Source organism: Pterocles gutturalis, unplaced genomic scaffold, assembly GCF_000699245.1.
Source record: "Pterocles gutturalis isolate BGI_N339 unplaced genomic scaffold, ASM69924v1 scaffold28488, whole genome shotgun sequence".
Taxonomy (NCBI): Eukaryota; Metazoa; Chordata; class Aves; order Pterocliformes; family Pteroclidae; genus Pterocles; species Pterocles gutturalis.
This window is the reverse complement of record NW_010123878.1, coordinates 1-15867: the sequence shown is the minus strand read 5'-3', so window position 1 is coordinate 15867 and position 15867 is coordinate 1. Positions and strand designations below refer to the sequence as shown.

The 15867-nt window shown below is 38.1% G+C and overlaps 1 protein-coding gene across 1 annotated transcript; it reads right to left on the bottom strand.

Moving 5' to 3' along the window:
* Window positions 1-205: 205 nt before the first annotated feature.
* Window positions 206-15861, bottom strand: DHX29 (DEAH (Asp-Glu-Ala-His) box polypeptide 29; the record flags this gene model as incomplete). Its single annotated transcript, XM_010078099.1, has 17 exons — window positions 206-261; window positions 1474-1570; window positions 3108-3239; window positions 4578-4880; window positions 5605-5698; window positions 6238-6374; window positions 7266-7490; window positions 8160-8235; window positions 9090-9218; window positions 9615-9703; window positions 10316-10400; window positions 11343-11463; window positions 11681-11825; window positions 13350-13490; window positions 14088-14264; window positions 14358-14501; window positions 15808-15861. Coding segments are annotated over 17 exons (2205 nt in total), but the record flags the coding sequence as incomplete, so codon positions are not given.
* Window positions 15862-15867: the final 6 nt, after the last annotated feature.

The window sequence follows — 15867 nt, the reverse complement described above, 5'->3', positions numbered from 1 at the left end:
CAGACAAATGGCACCAAGTGTATTGTAAAGGCTAAACATATTCCATGATCATCTTCAAAAATGACATAGGGAAAGGTAAATCCTATGCAAAATCATGCAGTCTTTCCACATCATGGCTGGTATCAACCACACTAAGCATTTAAACACTTTCAGTTAATGTCGGAGTGCCATTACTGAAACTCAGGTTTGTTACTGACTTCTGTTTTCAGTAAACATTCTCTGTTTTTATCAGTTCTTTGACGATGTGCAAGACCTTGTCATCTAGGAAAGAAAAGAAACACAGAGAGTGGAAAAGAGCACACTTAAAAACTGATTCCAAAACCACAAGAAAATCACAAGACAAGTCTAGTTCTCAGCAACTTAAAATCTTTATGTTTTAGGCTATACCAGACTCTAAAGCAAGACAAGTGATTCCCATTTGCAAAGTACATAGAATCATAAAATGGTTTAGGTTGGAAGGGACCTTAAAGATCATCTAGTTCCAACTCCCCTGCCATGGGCAGGGACACCCTCCACTAGACCAGGTTGCTCAAAGCCTCATCCAGCCTGGCCTTGAACACCTCCAGGGATGGGGCATCCACAGCTTCTCTAGACCACCTCTTCCAGTGTCTCACTATCCCCACAGTAAAAAATTTCTTCCTTATACCTCATGTAAATCTACCCTCTTTCACCTTAAAACTGTTACCCGTCATCCTGTCACTACACTCCCTGACAAAAGAGTTCCTCCCCATCCCTCCCATAGGCCCCCTTCAGGCACTGGAAGGTTGCTATAAGATCGCCCCGGAGCCTTCTCTTCTCCAGGCTGAACAACCAACTCTCTCAGCTTGTCCTTGTACGGGAGGTGCTCCAGCCCTCTGACCATCTTCATGGCCCTCCTCTGGACTTGCTCTTAACAGGTCCATTAGAAAGTTTACAAAACTACTCAACAAGCTGGTTGTGGCCATTTCAGTATTTCGCAAGAGAGACTGAGAAAGTGATAGGCTAACTACAGATACATTAGCACATGGAAACATTCCTTCTTCCCCTCATCTACAATATCCTTCTGAACATCCAGTGTTTAAGTTGTGCTCCTCTATCTCCTACTTAAGGGGCCATGCAGTTTCTCATCGTCAACCTAAACTGTGAGACAACTTGCGTAACACTGTTAAATTCATCCATGCCTGTGGTTCATTACAAGCAATCCTAATTCTGTTTTGATATGCATACATCACTATTACTACCACTACTTTGAATGTTCTTATCAGGTGTAGCTTTAAACCAGCAGTTGTGCAGATCCTCATACATCTGGGATGAGCCACATAATAGATGTAGGGTTAGTAATGACTTTTTGAATGCCTCTCAAGATAACGGAATGATATTCAAATCAGACCAACCCTTTTTTGGGGCAATGAAGCAGTGTACTAATGCTTCCTCAGATTTGCCACAAGGTCTATTTAACAAACAGTAGTGTCAGCAATGCAGTAATAAAGTTACCTTCAAGTGACATTTCTGGATTTTCAAGCCTCTTCTTTAAAACAGACTCAATGAGAACTCTCAGCTGTTTGAAAATTACTGCTATTTTTACAGGAGCCTGTAAAGAGCAAAGAAGATAAACAGTTGCATTACTCAGACATTCTACATCAAAACACAGATTAAAAGATTACCTTCATTTAAATGAAAGTTTACAAGGTTCCTGCAAATGTGACATATACACCTAATTCTAAGCATATGGATAGTGTACGCATGAAATGACCAGACCTACATTATGCCCTCTTGTCTTTAAGCACCTGTTGTTTGCAGCATCACAGCCTAAAGAACAGCAGCTCAGAGGGGTAACTCAGAATATGTTCCCACATGTATCATGAACAACCATCATATGGTGAAATTATTAATTTACTGATATCCTACTTACTCTTATAACTCAGAAAAAAGCAAATAGAGTACAAATTAATTTATACCTGAAATAAAATATCTATACATTTCCCTCTCAGGAAGTCTGCCTGGCCTCCTGAGAAAGCAATCACAAACCTTTCTTAAATCTCGCTAGGAATTTGGCTATCTAAAGCTGAAGCCTTTTCCAGGAATCTTTCATTTTATCCCTTCCTCCCTATTCCAGTCTTTATTTCATTTAGATGCTGCCTGTGGTACAATAAGTAGCTATTACGGAAAAACCACAAAATGCAACATTCTGCTTAGCATCTCAGTAGAAAAATATAAATTCTGAAAAATACTACAAGATCTAATCGGCACAGCAACTACACAATTTGTAGCCACCCAGGGACCGTAACAAAATTCTCCAACAAACCCACAAGAGAGCTGCTTCTTTAAATTCCATATACATGATAAACACTTGAATTCAACTGGGTGGTTGCTTGCTTGCATCAGTGGAGTGCAAAGAACTAAAATGTTTTGTAGCGTATAGTCTTCCTCGAGTGTAACATGGGGTCCACAAGAGCACAGAAAATTGTAACTAAATAGCTGTCAGACTAGCAAAAGCCAGTATTTGCCATTTAACAGAATTTACATAGGATTGTGTGTGTCATCAGTTTTGTCTTAAAAAAAATACATAGAGAAAGTGTACTCAGTTTTCCCAGTCCCAAATAAAACTTCTTCACACAGAAAGAAAAAAAAAAAAAACACAAAACAAAAACACCCAAACAGCCCAAACCCAAGCAAAGAGTTATTTTCCATTTGGATTTTTGCCTTTCCCAAATAATTCTGCAAAGCAAAATAAATATTCTTAAAAGATAAATATGTATGTGCATGATTATAAGACTGCAGGAAAGGTTAATATAAAATAGCACACTCACCTGCTTTCAATATCAGCTCTATGAAACAAGGCCTAGTCTATAACCACTTCCAATACCTTTTCTGAAAGAACACAACTTTCTTCATAGATAGGGAACCGATTTGTTACAAGTTGCATACTACAAGCCTATTCTTTCAAGTGTGATCTACTACGATTTCATTACATGTATAGAAAATTTCCCGTAATTTCCTTTGATTCTGTCCTCCCTTTTTCCCTCTTGCCTTGTTCCCCTGTATATAGTGTCCTGAATTAAGCTCGTACACTAACTGTAATACAAAAGCCCATGGAACCACAAAAGGTAGTTATCTCTCCAACGTACCTGGAAATGGATCCAGCCATCAACTGTCAGGAGACGCTCCCGATGCTGGACTTCTATATCCCCACCAAAAAGCAAAATGGGAAAGGGGGATATTAAAGTAGTTTCTCTCAAATACACTTTAGCATATCTCACCTGCATATAAACAAACATAAGCATTAAAACTCCAACAAAAAACGCCCAAACCACAGAAAATCTCTAACACCAAATTTGACTGCTACTTTTAAAAGCAAAAAATACACTTTTTTCCTTTTAAGATCCAATGATGACACGTCATTGTGCACAGAACAACGGATGGCAATTTGTTTGCCCTGGGCCACAAAAAATACATCACCTGTAAATGACAAGCTTACACACTACCAGAAAATCAGCTAAAGCCACAATTTTCTTGTTAAAATTCAAACACAAACCTAATGTTAGCATAGTGCTTTTCAGAGAAGAGACATCAAAATTAGTAAGCCGACTGAAGTAAAAGGCAGGTAAACCTTTTCTGTTACACATTCTTAGCAGCAGTTGGCTTTTCAATCCATCTATATCCACATGTGTATATGCATATCCAGGGTTAACTACAGGGCTCAGCATACCCTACTTCTGGCTTTTGAGCCTCTCACAGACAGAACGGGATGGGAAGGAGTTGCAGTGGGAGGAAAGGAAACAAAAAGAGTACATCTTCACACAGAAGTGCTGGCTTTCTTTGTTCCACTGTTCATGGAATAACTTACCCACCTTAGCTGTTACCTTCCCATTACACTACAAGGTTCTTGGGGGCTGGAAGTATTTTCAACTCTCCAAAAAAATACTATCACTTCATATGCATTAAGAAACCTAACAATTTCCAGCTTCTCTACAGTAAAGTTGGCCATTAGACAACTGCTGTCAGGGTTTTGTTGTACCAATATTTTAACTATTATAAACCCGGGAATTTAGCAAATAGCTGACAAAATTTTCAGTTGGGAGGGGGAAGAAAGTGGCAGAAAAAAAATGCAATTCACTTTGGAAGTTTAGCAGTCAATTACAGAATTGGCTATTTCATTTTAAGTTGTTATTGGGGATACGTGAGGCCTTTACGAGGTTTCAAAACCTTAGAGCCTCCTTAGAACAGTAAAAAAGAAAAAGCACACTTTGAAGTGTTACTACTACGTATTACTGCTTAAAGTCATCATACTGAAATCAACAGCACTGTATTAGAAAGTCAATGATACTATTAAGTTGAATGACACACAGAAAGGTACTTTCATTTATAGTTACCCATTTCACCATGAACAGATTTGTTCATGATGTTCAGCCTTAACTACTTTTTCTTCAGCACTCAGTTGACTTACTTTTATGGACTTAAGAGTCTTTAGTATGTACTGATCCTAAAGATGAAGAAGACCTTCAGATATACTTGACACTAGCGTATGTTATTTTAATATTAGAGGCATAACTCCGCCCTTACACAAACAACCTGCTATATTCACTGTTTTTACTTACCTTCTCCTGGTAAAGGAGCCATCCATATGTCTGTAAGTCTCTGTTTACAGACGAGGGATGCACTTGCGCTTTGCCCTGAGCAGTTTCTACCATGCAAGCCAGCTTCTCTGTGATATCCACAGACTTTGTATACATTATTTTTCCTACGTTGTCATACAGCCCTGCAGTCAAAACAGCTTTAAGAAGAGCTATTTCATGGAGAGAAAGGGATTGTGTGACTCCATTTCCATTCCATCCACACTGTGTTGTAGGTGCTGTGAACCCTGCTGCTCTGACCACTCTTATGAGTTCTTGCTTCACATCCTGAAATTAGTAAGGTGTCAGTAAAACTCTGAATTTAAAAAGGTACCTACTTCACTCCATCAGCAGGCAGTGACACTCCATCCCAAATATTAGTGCTTTCCATGGGAAAAATCTCTTACCAGAAAAGCAGTTGTGTTTTCTGTAACCACTGTGGAATATTGCCTGTTTCTATGAGAAAAACATAATCTGGAATATAGCATTAGATGTATGGTACTACATATACACTGCAAATACTAAATCTCTCACCTGTAGTAAAATAACAAGACAAACTTGCATCAAATATCCACTGCTGCTTGGCAGAGCTCAGCCACCCAAACTTAAATAGGAAAGGCCAATTAAAACATTTTCTCACCACAAATAAAAGTCCACTAACAAAAGTTTGTGGCTCATCTTTCAAACTAACTGTTAACAGACCTGTTCTTCAATAGAAAAAAATAACACAATTTAAGTATTTTGATTTGTAAGTTTTGATTGTCTGGAAGTAAGGAATAGCTTCTCCAATGGCGGTGACTGCAAAGACGTATACCAACAAAGCGTGCAAATCAGAACTCAAGTGCATACACAGCTACCTCTATTGAGAGTGTGCATTTTAGTCCCTAGCGTTCCACTTATGTCTTGTCTAAATAGTAACTGTGATATATCACCTCATTAAAAGGGCACGACATTTTCAAACGTAAATTTTAACAAATAGCTTTTGAGTGCAGAGCATAATTATTCAGTTTACCTCCAGAGTTAACAGTGAAGTCCTGTTAAGAAAATGTCTTCTGCAATAAGTCATTTCAGCACGATACCCGCCTTCTTGTCGAGCCCTTTTCCACCTAAGGTAAAAAATCCTGTCTTATTACAGTGAAAAGAATCACATCAAGAGTATAACAATAAGAAAGTGGTTAAATGGCAAGTTAAATGGCAATACTGTGTTTTGGTCAGCATTCTCCACTCAAAACTAGAAATAAGTGGCATTAATGAAGATGAATGCTGCTGGTCTAAGACTGCTCAAGAGAACATGCCTTTAACATAAATCGGACAGCTACTAACAAAAAAACAAGGTAATTTTCTCTCAAAAATTACCCACTTTTGTCTGTCTTGACAGTCAAAACAAAATTCGGGTGTGGTTTTGGAGACTAAGTGATAAACAAAGTACACCTCTGTATGTGACTAAGCATTGAAAGGAGTTAAAGGATGAGGTACTAAGCAAACTATCCCTTTGTGTTACAGCATTTGGCAATCTATTGTTACTCTGAAGAGAAGAGCTTCAGGTGCAAACAAATCATGAGAAGATACTTATTGAGGACTCTTTACAGAACCCCCTTAAGTGCTATCTGCATCTAGCTATAAGCACAGGAAAATTATCACTTACCCCAGGTAAGCATTGTAGATTGTTATATGGTCTGAAACTGCCATTGCTAGAGATGATTTTGCAAGATCTGCTTCATCTTTTCGACCAATTGGTGTAGTAAATGGGGATTTTTCTGTCATGACAGCAGCCAGAGTTGCCTGCAATTAGTAAAGTACATATATCTCAAGAGTATTTTATTATAAGCTTACAGATTTATAATACAAATAGCTTTAAATTTTCTTTTACAGTAATATTTAATGATACTTTCTCTTCTCCTAAGCCTCAAGGAAAACTTATCACCGTAAGAATTTCCTACATAGAATTCAGAACTTACTTATATTTAAGATATTGCTTACATAGTGCCTTATACACTGATAAAATCATTAAATCTCAAAACTCACGGGAAGTGGTTTATCAAAAAGCAAAGCAATACCCAATATGATACTGTGAAGGCCAGATTAAGCAACTGCTTTAGATTGTACCACATGAACAGGAGATACCGAGAGAACAAGGAATTTTAACTTTCAGTTTTCAGCAACTAATATACCCATGGCTTCCTCCTAGTTTACAGTAAATTAAATGGATTAGGTGAAAGTCTAAACTATGCCACAGTCTTCATATAATAAATTACCACATCAATTTATTTGCAATAACTTCACATCAGTATGTTCTTGGCCCACAAACCGCAGGGTAATCCAGACTGGTCTAACCCACATGTAAGAGGGCTTTTTCTGTCAGGGTCATACTCCCTGGGATCATAACAGAAAGAAATGGAGACCAAGCCTGACTGTTCCCTTGTGAATAGTACCTTGGAGCTTAGAATCACAGAATCATTTAGGTTGGAAAAGACCTTTAAGATCATTGACCAACTGTAAAGAACACTTAGATTGTTTCCCTCCACGATGTCTGCCTGCCCTTACCTTAAAATAAACATTTTAACTTCTTGCATCATCCTTTCAAAATACCATGTTGCAAGAGATCAGATTAATTGTAAAGAGCTAACCATTTTTATACTTATTTTTTAAATTTAATTTATTTTTTTTACTCACCACAGGATCCAAGCAGCCAAATACAGCACCAAATATAAGCATTTTGCCAATTTTTACATTGACAGGAAGGGCTGCAAGGTGCTGGCCTAATGGAGTAAGCTTGGGCTCATTTAACAGACAAGCCCCAATCTTCCTCAACAGGTTCATTGCATTACCAATTACTTGCTGCTGTGGTGGGTCTAATGCTCTGGAAAGGAAATCTTCGGGAGAACCAAGACTGCATTTCTGTGGAGTAAATGGGCATATATTTCAAGATAAAAATTATTTTTACAAACTTTTATAGTAGCTACAAAGGAAACTGGAAAGCTGTTCTTGCAACCAAAAGATTACATGTCCTCCCTTCTAAACTAACCTCTTTGTTCCCAGACACGCCCCACAGTAGGTTAACAAAACTTCATTGTTTGGAAGGACTTCTGATCACACAACCACTCATCAGACAGGCATGTTACCAGTGGTCACAGATGAGCAGGAGACTCTCAAACCTAATGAGACGCAGTTCAACCTGCCACTAATTTGCCAAGTTGCTAGTGCTCCCATGCATATCCTGCTCATTCGGGAACAGGGTAGAGGGAACGGAACTGCCTCCTTAAGCAGAAGTCACTTTGAAGGCTATTTAACTAAGTTTGAATTGTCACTCTGGAATAGCATAGTATGTTATTCTCACTGAGCAGCATGCTCTGGATTTTCCACAACACACAAGTACTGGTTTCCCCCCTGCCCTGGTCAGAGAAGCCCCATTAACTGGACAAGGGCTGTCCTAGCAAACCTTTTTAGCTAAGCAAGATCAGTAATTCCAAAACCAAAACCACATGATGGCATGAAGGTGTAATTCCTCCAAGTGACATGTAACATTTTTAGCCAACAAGGTCAGGAATTCTAAAAGCAAAACTATACCATAATATGAAGGCATAATTCCTCCAAAGGCACACGCAGTATTTCTGGAACAGAATACTCCATGAAGCTTTCAAACCTGCAACATCATAAAAGCACAGAATCCCAGATATTAATCTTTGAATTCAACTTACAAATTCAGGTTTCAGATGCTCATTCTTTGCAGATGTTCTTTTAAGGGGCAAGGTGTGGGAGCGGCATGTGTTTAATGCATGGTAAACTGTTCATCATTTCAATTAAGGCATGTCTGGTAGCTTGAAAAGTCAGAGTTTTCGTGAAAGAGAGTGAAAGAGAGGGAGCAGCAGTAAGACCCTGATTTTCAAAACAAATTCTTAAAATGCACAACTCTCAAACTGGAAATCTTACATGTGGCTGAAATTCACACTTCATTGGTTATTTCAAAATACTTTTGCCTTAACTATTTCTCAGCTCAAAGTTGCTTCAGACAAGCAGGAAAAAAGTTATTGCCCTGCAGTAACAGAAACTACTTCCGCAGTGCTATAAAATTTTATATTTTCTGCATCTCTTATCCACAGACATACCACTTCAGACACCTACAGATTTGTCTGATAAAGTTCTGGAGATAAAGTCTGTGTATATTTGATGAAGGGCATGAGATGTTAAAATCTGATCTACAATTCTTTGGTGCTGCACTTTTTATCTAATTATTAATTTTTTTTTTTGGTCAAAGCACTTACATTAGAGAGATACTAAGAATAAAATTAACTTTTTAAAATAATGAAACAAAAAGACTATTCTAACACTTTTTTCATATGATACTAAAATTATCTGTATTTTTTTTTTTACGGTTTAATATTTCCAGTTTGCAGTAAGTAAAGTGAACTTCAACAAGACTTCTTGTTTCTGTACACAAAAAAAAATACAAAGATATTTATGTGATTTACAAAAATTTGCTAACTAAGTTTACCATACCTGTCTCTTGTGTACATCCGGAAGCAGAATCCATCCCTAACACGTCCAGCTCTTCCTTGTCTCTGCAGAGCACTAGCTTTACTAACAAAGGTCTCCTCCAGGGAACTCATCTGACTACTTTCGTGATACCTTAAAAATTGTAAAGCAAGTATTATTTCAGTACAGTATTCTTTCATCTCTCTGCCAATTCATAATTCTTTCAACACACTCTGTAATGCTTTCCACATTTAAAACTGAAAAAATAACTTCTAAAAACTAAGATAGTACTAAAAAATAAATCTATTGTATTTTTAAACCAGTACCTATTCATGATTCTCCATATCTATGAACATCTCCCCTTGCTCTTCACACCATTTGAAAATCCAAATATTCCTCCCAAACTTGTACCTAAACTGCAAGCTGTTCAATGAAGTCAACACATTTTTTTGTCCAGAACTGCAGTTTAATGAGGATACTACAAAATTCTTACAGTACTCCACATATTTACAGTAATCACAGTCTGACTGAGGAGAATCAAACTCTCACCTATTTTCTTTTGTTCGCCCAGTATCAATTACAAAGACAACATCTGGTATTGTAATACCCGTCTCTGCTATATTGGTTGCCAAAACAATCTGAAAAGTAGTAACATAACATAAACAAAAGAATTATTGAATATCTGTCTAACAGTTTTCATCCTTTTAATCAATATTACAGAATAAGTTTGGTTAAAGTTTTTTTACCCACAAATGTTTCCTTAAATAACCTGACAAAATATTAAAAGCTACATGACTTGGAAAATAGTTTAGTCTTCCCAATTACCCAGGAATCCAAAGTTACGTCAGAATTTCACAATCACTTTTTGTTTTATAATGCATCAAAATTACTACCTAGTATCTGCTAAAATTAGTCAATTTTAATAGTTTCACAGTAAGTAAAGTACTATTTTTCTAAATAAAAGCTATAGTTATTGGTTAAAAAAGAGTTAAAATACCAGAAAGCAACAACTAAAGAAGCTCTTAGAAAAATACTAGGTTTAAAAATTTGTCCAATTACTGCCAAGGTTTTCATAGCATGGTAGCTTCTATCTGTTACAGAGCACTGAATTAGAAGAACTGTTTCTTTGCAGTGAGAACAACTGCTTGTTGTGTAATTTTGTATGATTTGATTTTAAAACAATTCAGAGTTGCACTCACAGAAAATTGCTCCTTTCAGTGGTCAACTTTGCCTTTCCAAATATACCATACCTTTCTAATACCAAGAGGAGGTATTGTAAATGCAGCTGCTTGATCTTGAGTTGAAAGAACAGAATGTAAAGCTATCAACCGGTGCCTAGAACAAGAAATTACACTAATCAATATACACTTACCAAATTACACCAGAATGATGACAACAGTTTGGAGAAAGCAACCAGAATGGACACTTGAAAGAGTAAAACACTGTACTGTACGATTAGGTATGAAGGTCTGCTTCAGTGTTTTATTAAAACAACAAGAAAGGATAACACCATTAGTTCATAGAGCTGTCCTCCTATTTGGCAAGAATGCAGGAAAAATGCTACTACTGCAGAACTCTAGGTTAACTTACATCAACAGCCTAGCAAAAAAGGGAACTAGGTGTCCATGAACTCAAATGCTTTACATTGTGCTTGCAAGACAAGGACCATTACTGACACGTTGCACAGAACTATAAACACATACAACTTTCAGCCTGAGTAATAACCCCTTCAGGGATGAGACAGCCACAGAGATTTGTATTTCCCTTCTCCTCTACACCTTCACATCTCAGTCCATGTATGAATCTTCAGAATTTGACTGCAGATGTTCTTTTTATGCCACAGTATTGCTAGCTTTCAGTTAGCTACAAAACAAATTTCAAGCCTATCTGTCACTACAACCGTATGCCATTTCTCTTGGTAGATTCCTGTCTCTGGATCTCTTCTCAGGAAGTAGTCACCTATGTGTGAACAGTAAGCCACAGAAAGCTATATCCCAGATATGGCAGCTTCCGTACCCTAAGAAGTGGAAAAGAAGTAGTCGAGCGCCTTGTGATTAAGTTTGTTGAAAACAAAATCAAAAGAAAAAAAAAAAGTTATTACTGTATCATTCCTAAGCACGTGTCAGTTTTGCTTGTATCGTTTTCAGATAATAAAAGCACATTTGTAACACAAACAGCTCAAAGGTATAACCCTCAGTTTCCTTACAGCAGACCTTAAAACCCAACAAACAACTTATTAAGTTAAATTATTAACTTTATAGAAAATACCTGCATTACCTGTCATGCAGGTTAAATCTTCTGTCAGTTGAAATGAGATCATACAGCTGTTGGATGTGGGCAAGGCCTGGTAAAAAGATCAGCACAGCACCCTCAATGGTCTTAAACTGGGGACTTCTATCTGCAAAGTTAGAGCACAGGCACATAGTTAAAACAATAATGCATTTGCAAACAGTTTCACTTGAGAACAAGAACTAATTCTAGCCCCTGTGGTAAACGCTTTTTAGGACGTTTCATACAAGAATGAAGTCAAGTACTTCACTATCAGTAGAAAACAGCGGGAATGAAGTCCAAAGGACAGCCCCAAGTATACAAACTTCTTAAGGAGTAGACTGTACCTAAGTATGCAAGCAGCTCCAAAATAAGTTCAAGGTTGATCTTGTATGGATTCATATAGAAGATGGCCTGCTGTGTACGGCTGCTATACTTTGCATAGTAAGGAGCCAAATCAATACCAGATCCAGACTGGATTGGGACACACTCCTTAAAAAAGAAAAGCAGGAAAAAAAATAAAATCATATTTTCAGTGTTTTAGAAGAAGGTAAGAGAGCTGAAGGTCAATTTGTCATTCACTTAACTTAGGTTTCTTAAAACAGAGGTTGAGATAAAGAGACATTTAATTGACTAACTTCCCACCAAAATCAGTGAGAGTTAGATTAAATCACAGCCACCTATGTAGTCTGCGTATAGGTATCTACTACTGTTAAATGACAACCTAGATCAAAACAAAAAAAAGTAAAAATGAAAGTCTCTGCAAGCGGTACTATATACAGTCTATTTTACAGATGAAAACCGTTTCCAGCTCCGTATCTGGCATCTAAGTGGTACCAATTCAAAATGGCATAACAAGGCGGCTACTCTTCTTTCAAAACTCCTATTTTGGTATATAAGAAAGAAGTCTCCCCTTGCTCCTCTCCCTCACTTCAACCTTCTCAACTAATGGTTGCAATGAATGCCTGGAGTGAATTAGGTGGCAACTCCTGTAGTGTTTTGGAGCAGGAGGAAAGGGGAAGGAAGGCAGAGTTAGCAGAACTTACAGACATTAAAATTGTTTATAAACATCTTACAGATACATAATTAACATAAGGCTTCTATGTTAAGTGGCACTCGTGTAAATTATTTAATTGTTAATCAACACACTAAAAGAAGCTTGCCACCAGACATCCTTCTGTACCTAAGGCTCAACCGAAATAAACCACAAAGATGAAGGAACACTCAGGAGGGCACCTGGGCTTCAAGTAAAGGATGCTGTTGTGATGTATGGGGTAGCTACCGCTTCAGGAAAAAAAAAAAAAAAAAAAAAAAATCAGCAGAGCACATGAGAGCATATTTTTCAACATATGCGTGAGTGTTTGATCACACCAACCTAAATGGTCCTGTAGAGATTTTGAGAGAGCAAGTCAGAGAGACAGGTATCTACCTAAAATATATAGAGTCTAGATGAACAGCCCAAGTTGCTTCAAATCAGAGGGCATTCATACACTCTTCCCTTAAAGAATTTTGATCCAAAAGCATATATGGCTGTCACTGCAGAGTACCTACAAGATCAACCACAGCCTATTAAACCAAAAAGCTCTACACAATCTCATGTAAGTTATTTCATTTGGCATGTCAAGTTGGATGATCTTGGGAGTTTTTCAGCTAAGAAGGCTATGTCATTTCCTCTTCTGTTCTTAAGTTCACTACTTAGGAGAATTGCTTGTGAGAAAAAGGTTAAATGCTTTCCCCTGCTGCTGCTTATAGATCTAGAGCTGGGAATGTGTACAAGAGAACTCAGTGTCAATTATAGCAAAATCAAAGCAGCTATAATTGAGTTGGAAAGACAAGCATAAGGGTGCAGCATTAATAAATATTTGCTTTCCACTGTAGCAGTCCCATTGTGTCTGTCTTTTATCAACTGTTGAAAGATTATTGGCATTGCACAATCCAATCACATTTAATAAGAGGAATTTAAAAGATAAAATAATAAAAATTAAAATTTCCAAACCAAAACCGGAAATATTTTACCTGATACTTTGTAGTGCCTCCTCCTTTGCTAGTAACATTTATTGTTACGTCCTCTTCCTCCTCCAAGAACTTCTGACAATATTCCGAGTCTTTCTCCAGAACATAGCCAGTTGCTTCAATCACATCTTCCACATGGAAAATCTTTAGTGAAAATTCACAAAAGAAATACAAGGCATATCAAAAACTAACCAGCACCTTTTTAGTTATTTTTAAAGCTCACATACAAAGCTGAACAGGGTACACCCTTCCCTTTTAAAGTTGTAATAAACCTTGCAAATTTCCACTTCAACTTTACGATTTTTGAAAGTCTAAACTTAGAGCTGCTACGAGCTTGTTAATGGGCCTCTCCCCACGATCGCTAACATTACTTTTACCATACCCTATACAACATGCATAAGAAACATACATAAGAGTGTAATGACAAAGCTGCATGGGGGGTGGGGGGAATTCTTTAATGCTTTCCTTTCTAGGTTAATTAGAGAAAAATCAAAGCATCACTGAGAGACTGACGTTCATCAATAAGAAATCCACCAGGAGAAACAATACAACCCTGTACTTCAAAGCACTGAAGCTATATTTCCAAAAAGGAAAAAGATTACAAGTCCTTGAAACAGACACTTCAGATATTTATTTTTTGTGAGAAAGAAACAATAGAGGTATTATTTCCTATAGACACTAACAAGGCGCTGTATACAAGCATACAAAGTGTCCTGAATTATCAAAGAAACATCTGCCTACCTCGACAGGGTAACTTCTCCCCGAGATCCTTAAAATGGGACAGTGTGAGAAATAGCTGGAAAACTTCTCACTGTCTACAGTAGCACTCATTAAAATCAAATGCAGGTCTGAACGCTTATGCAAGATTTCCCTCAGAATAACTAGCAAGAAATCAGACTGGACACTTCTTTCATGTACCTAGAATTAGAAAAACATACCTACAGTAAGACCTTAGTACAAGTCAAGGCCCAGAATAACGACAGTTAGAACAGAACAGTAAGAGCTGATAACCTCATCTACAATAACATGAGATATACTTGAAAGAAGACCATCTTCCTGAAGTTTCCGAAGCAGGACACCTGTTGTACAGTACAACAGTCTGGTGGCTTCTCCTGTTCTTGATTCCATACGAATCTGATATCCACACAGGGAATTCTTTAAAAAAAAACATAAGAATAACTTAAAATAGTATACAAGCTAGAGGTACTCAAAACAAGGTGAAATGTAAGCACTGTTAGATTCAAGACACTGCACAAGTTGCTAATTAAATAGTATGGTGAAGGACTACCTGCACCGTTTTTTTCATACATGCACTTTCCTTCGCCAAGAAAGGGAAAATACACCAAAATCTACAACCAAGTTTCTCCAGAGCAGCAAAGACCTGGTAAAGTCAGTATTCTTTTCACGGTTTCTTCGCAGGCTTAAGACAAAAATATTGTTTCACAGATAGACTACCATAAAACATACAGGAGCTTCGTTTTCTTCAAATAACAGAAGAACTTACACTGGAAGGGGCCTACCTCAAAACAGGGCCCCACTCGAGACCAGACTGGATTGCTCAGAGCCTTATCCAGAGGAGTGTTCTCCATCCCTAATGACAGAAATGCCACTGTCTCCGGGTAATCTGCTCCAATGTTTGACCATCCCCATTATCCTGGCCTGCATCAGCAATAGTGTGGCCAGCAGGACTAGGGAAGTGATTGTGCCCCTGTACTCGGCACTGGTGAGGCCACACCTTGAATCCTGTGTTCAGTTTTGGGCCCCTCACCACAAGAAGGACATTGAGGTGCTGGAGCAGGTCCAGAGAAGGGCAGCAAAGCTGGTGAAGGGTCTGGAGCACAGGTCGTATGAGGAGCGGCTGAGGGAGCTGGGGTTGTTTAGTCTAGAGAAGAGGAGGCTGAGAAGAGACCTTATCACTCTCTGCAACTACCTGAAAGGAGGTTGTAGTGAGGTGGGTGCTGGCCTCTTCCCTAAAGAGATAGGACAAGAGAAAATGGCCTCAAGTTGCAGCAGGGGAGGTTTAGGCTGGATATTAGAACAACTTTCTTCACTGAAAGAGTGATCAGGCATTGGAGCAGGCTGCCCAGGGGAGTGGTGGAGGCACCATCCCTGGAGGGGTTCAAGAAACATGTAGACATGGTGTAGTGAGTCAGGGGGTGTGGGTTGACGGTTGGACTTGATGATCCTTGAGGTCTTTTCCAACCTTCATGATTCTATGATTATGAAACACTCTTGCTCTCAATCACCCCCTGAAGAATTTAAAAAATCATATACCCGGAGGTTGAAGGGTGACAAGGTGACAGTTTGTAAAGAAACATCTGACACAGCAAGAAGCCCTTTTCAAAAAAAAAATAACACCCAATTATTTGGTTGTGTAAGAAATAACGTTTCCACTTTGTACCAACAATCCAGCCCCCTGCATTTGATTAAGACTAGAAAAAGTAATTCAGACATATCTTACTTGTCCTCCCGGTCCCAATTCACAGCCTAGCTCTTCAGAAACCCTGGTTGCCAGACTCAC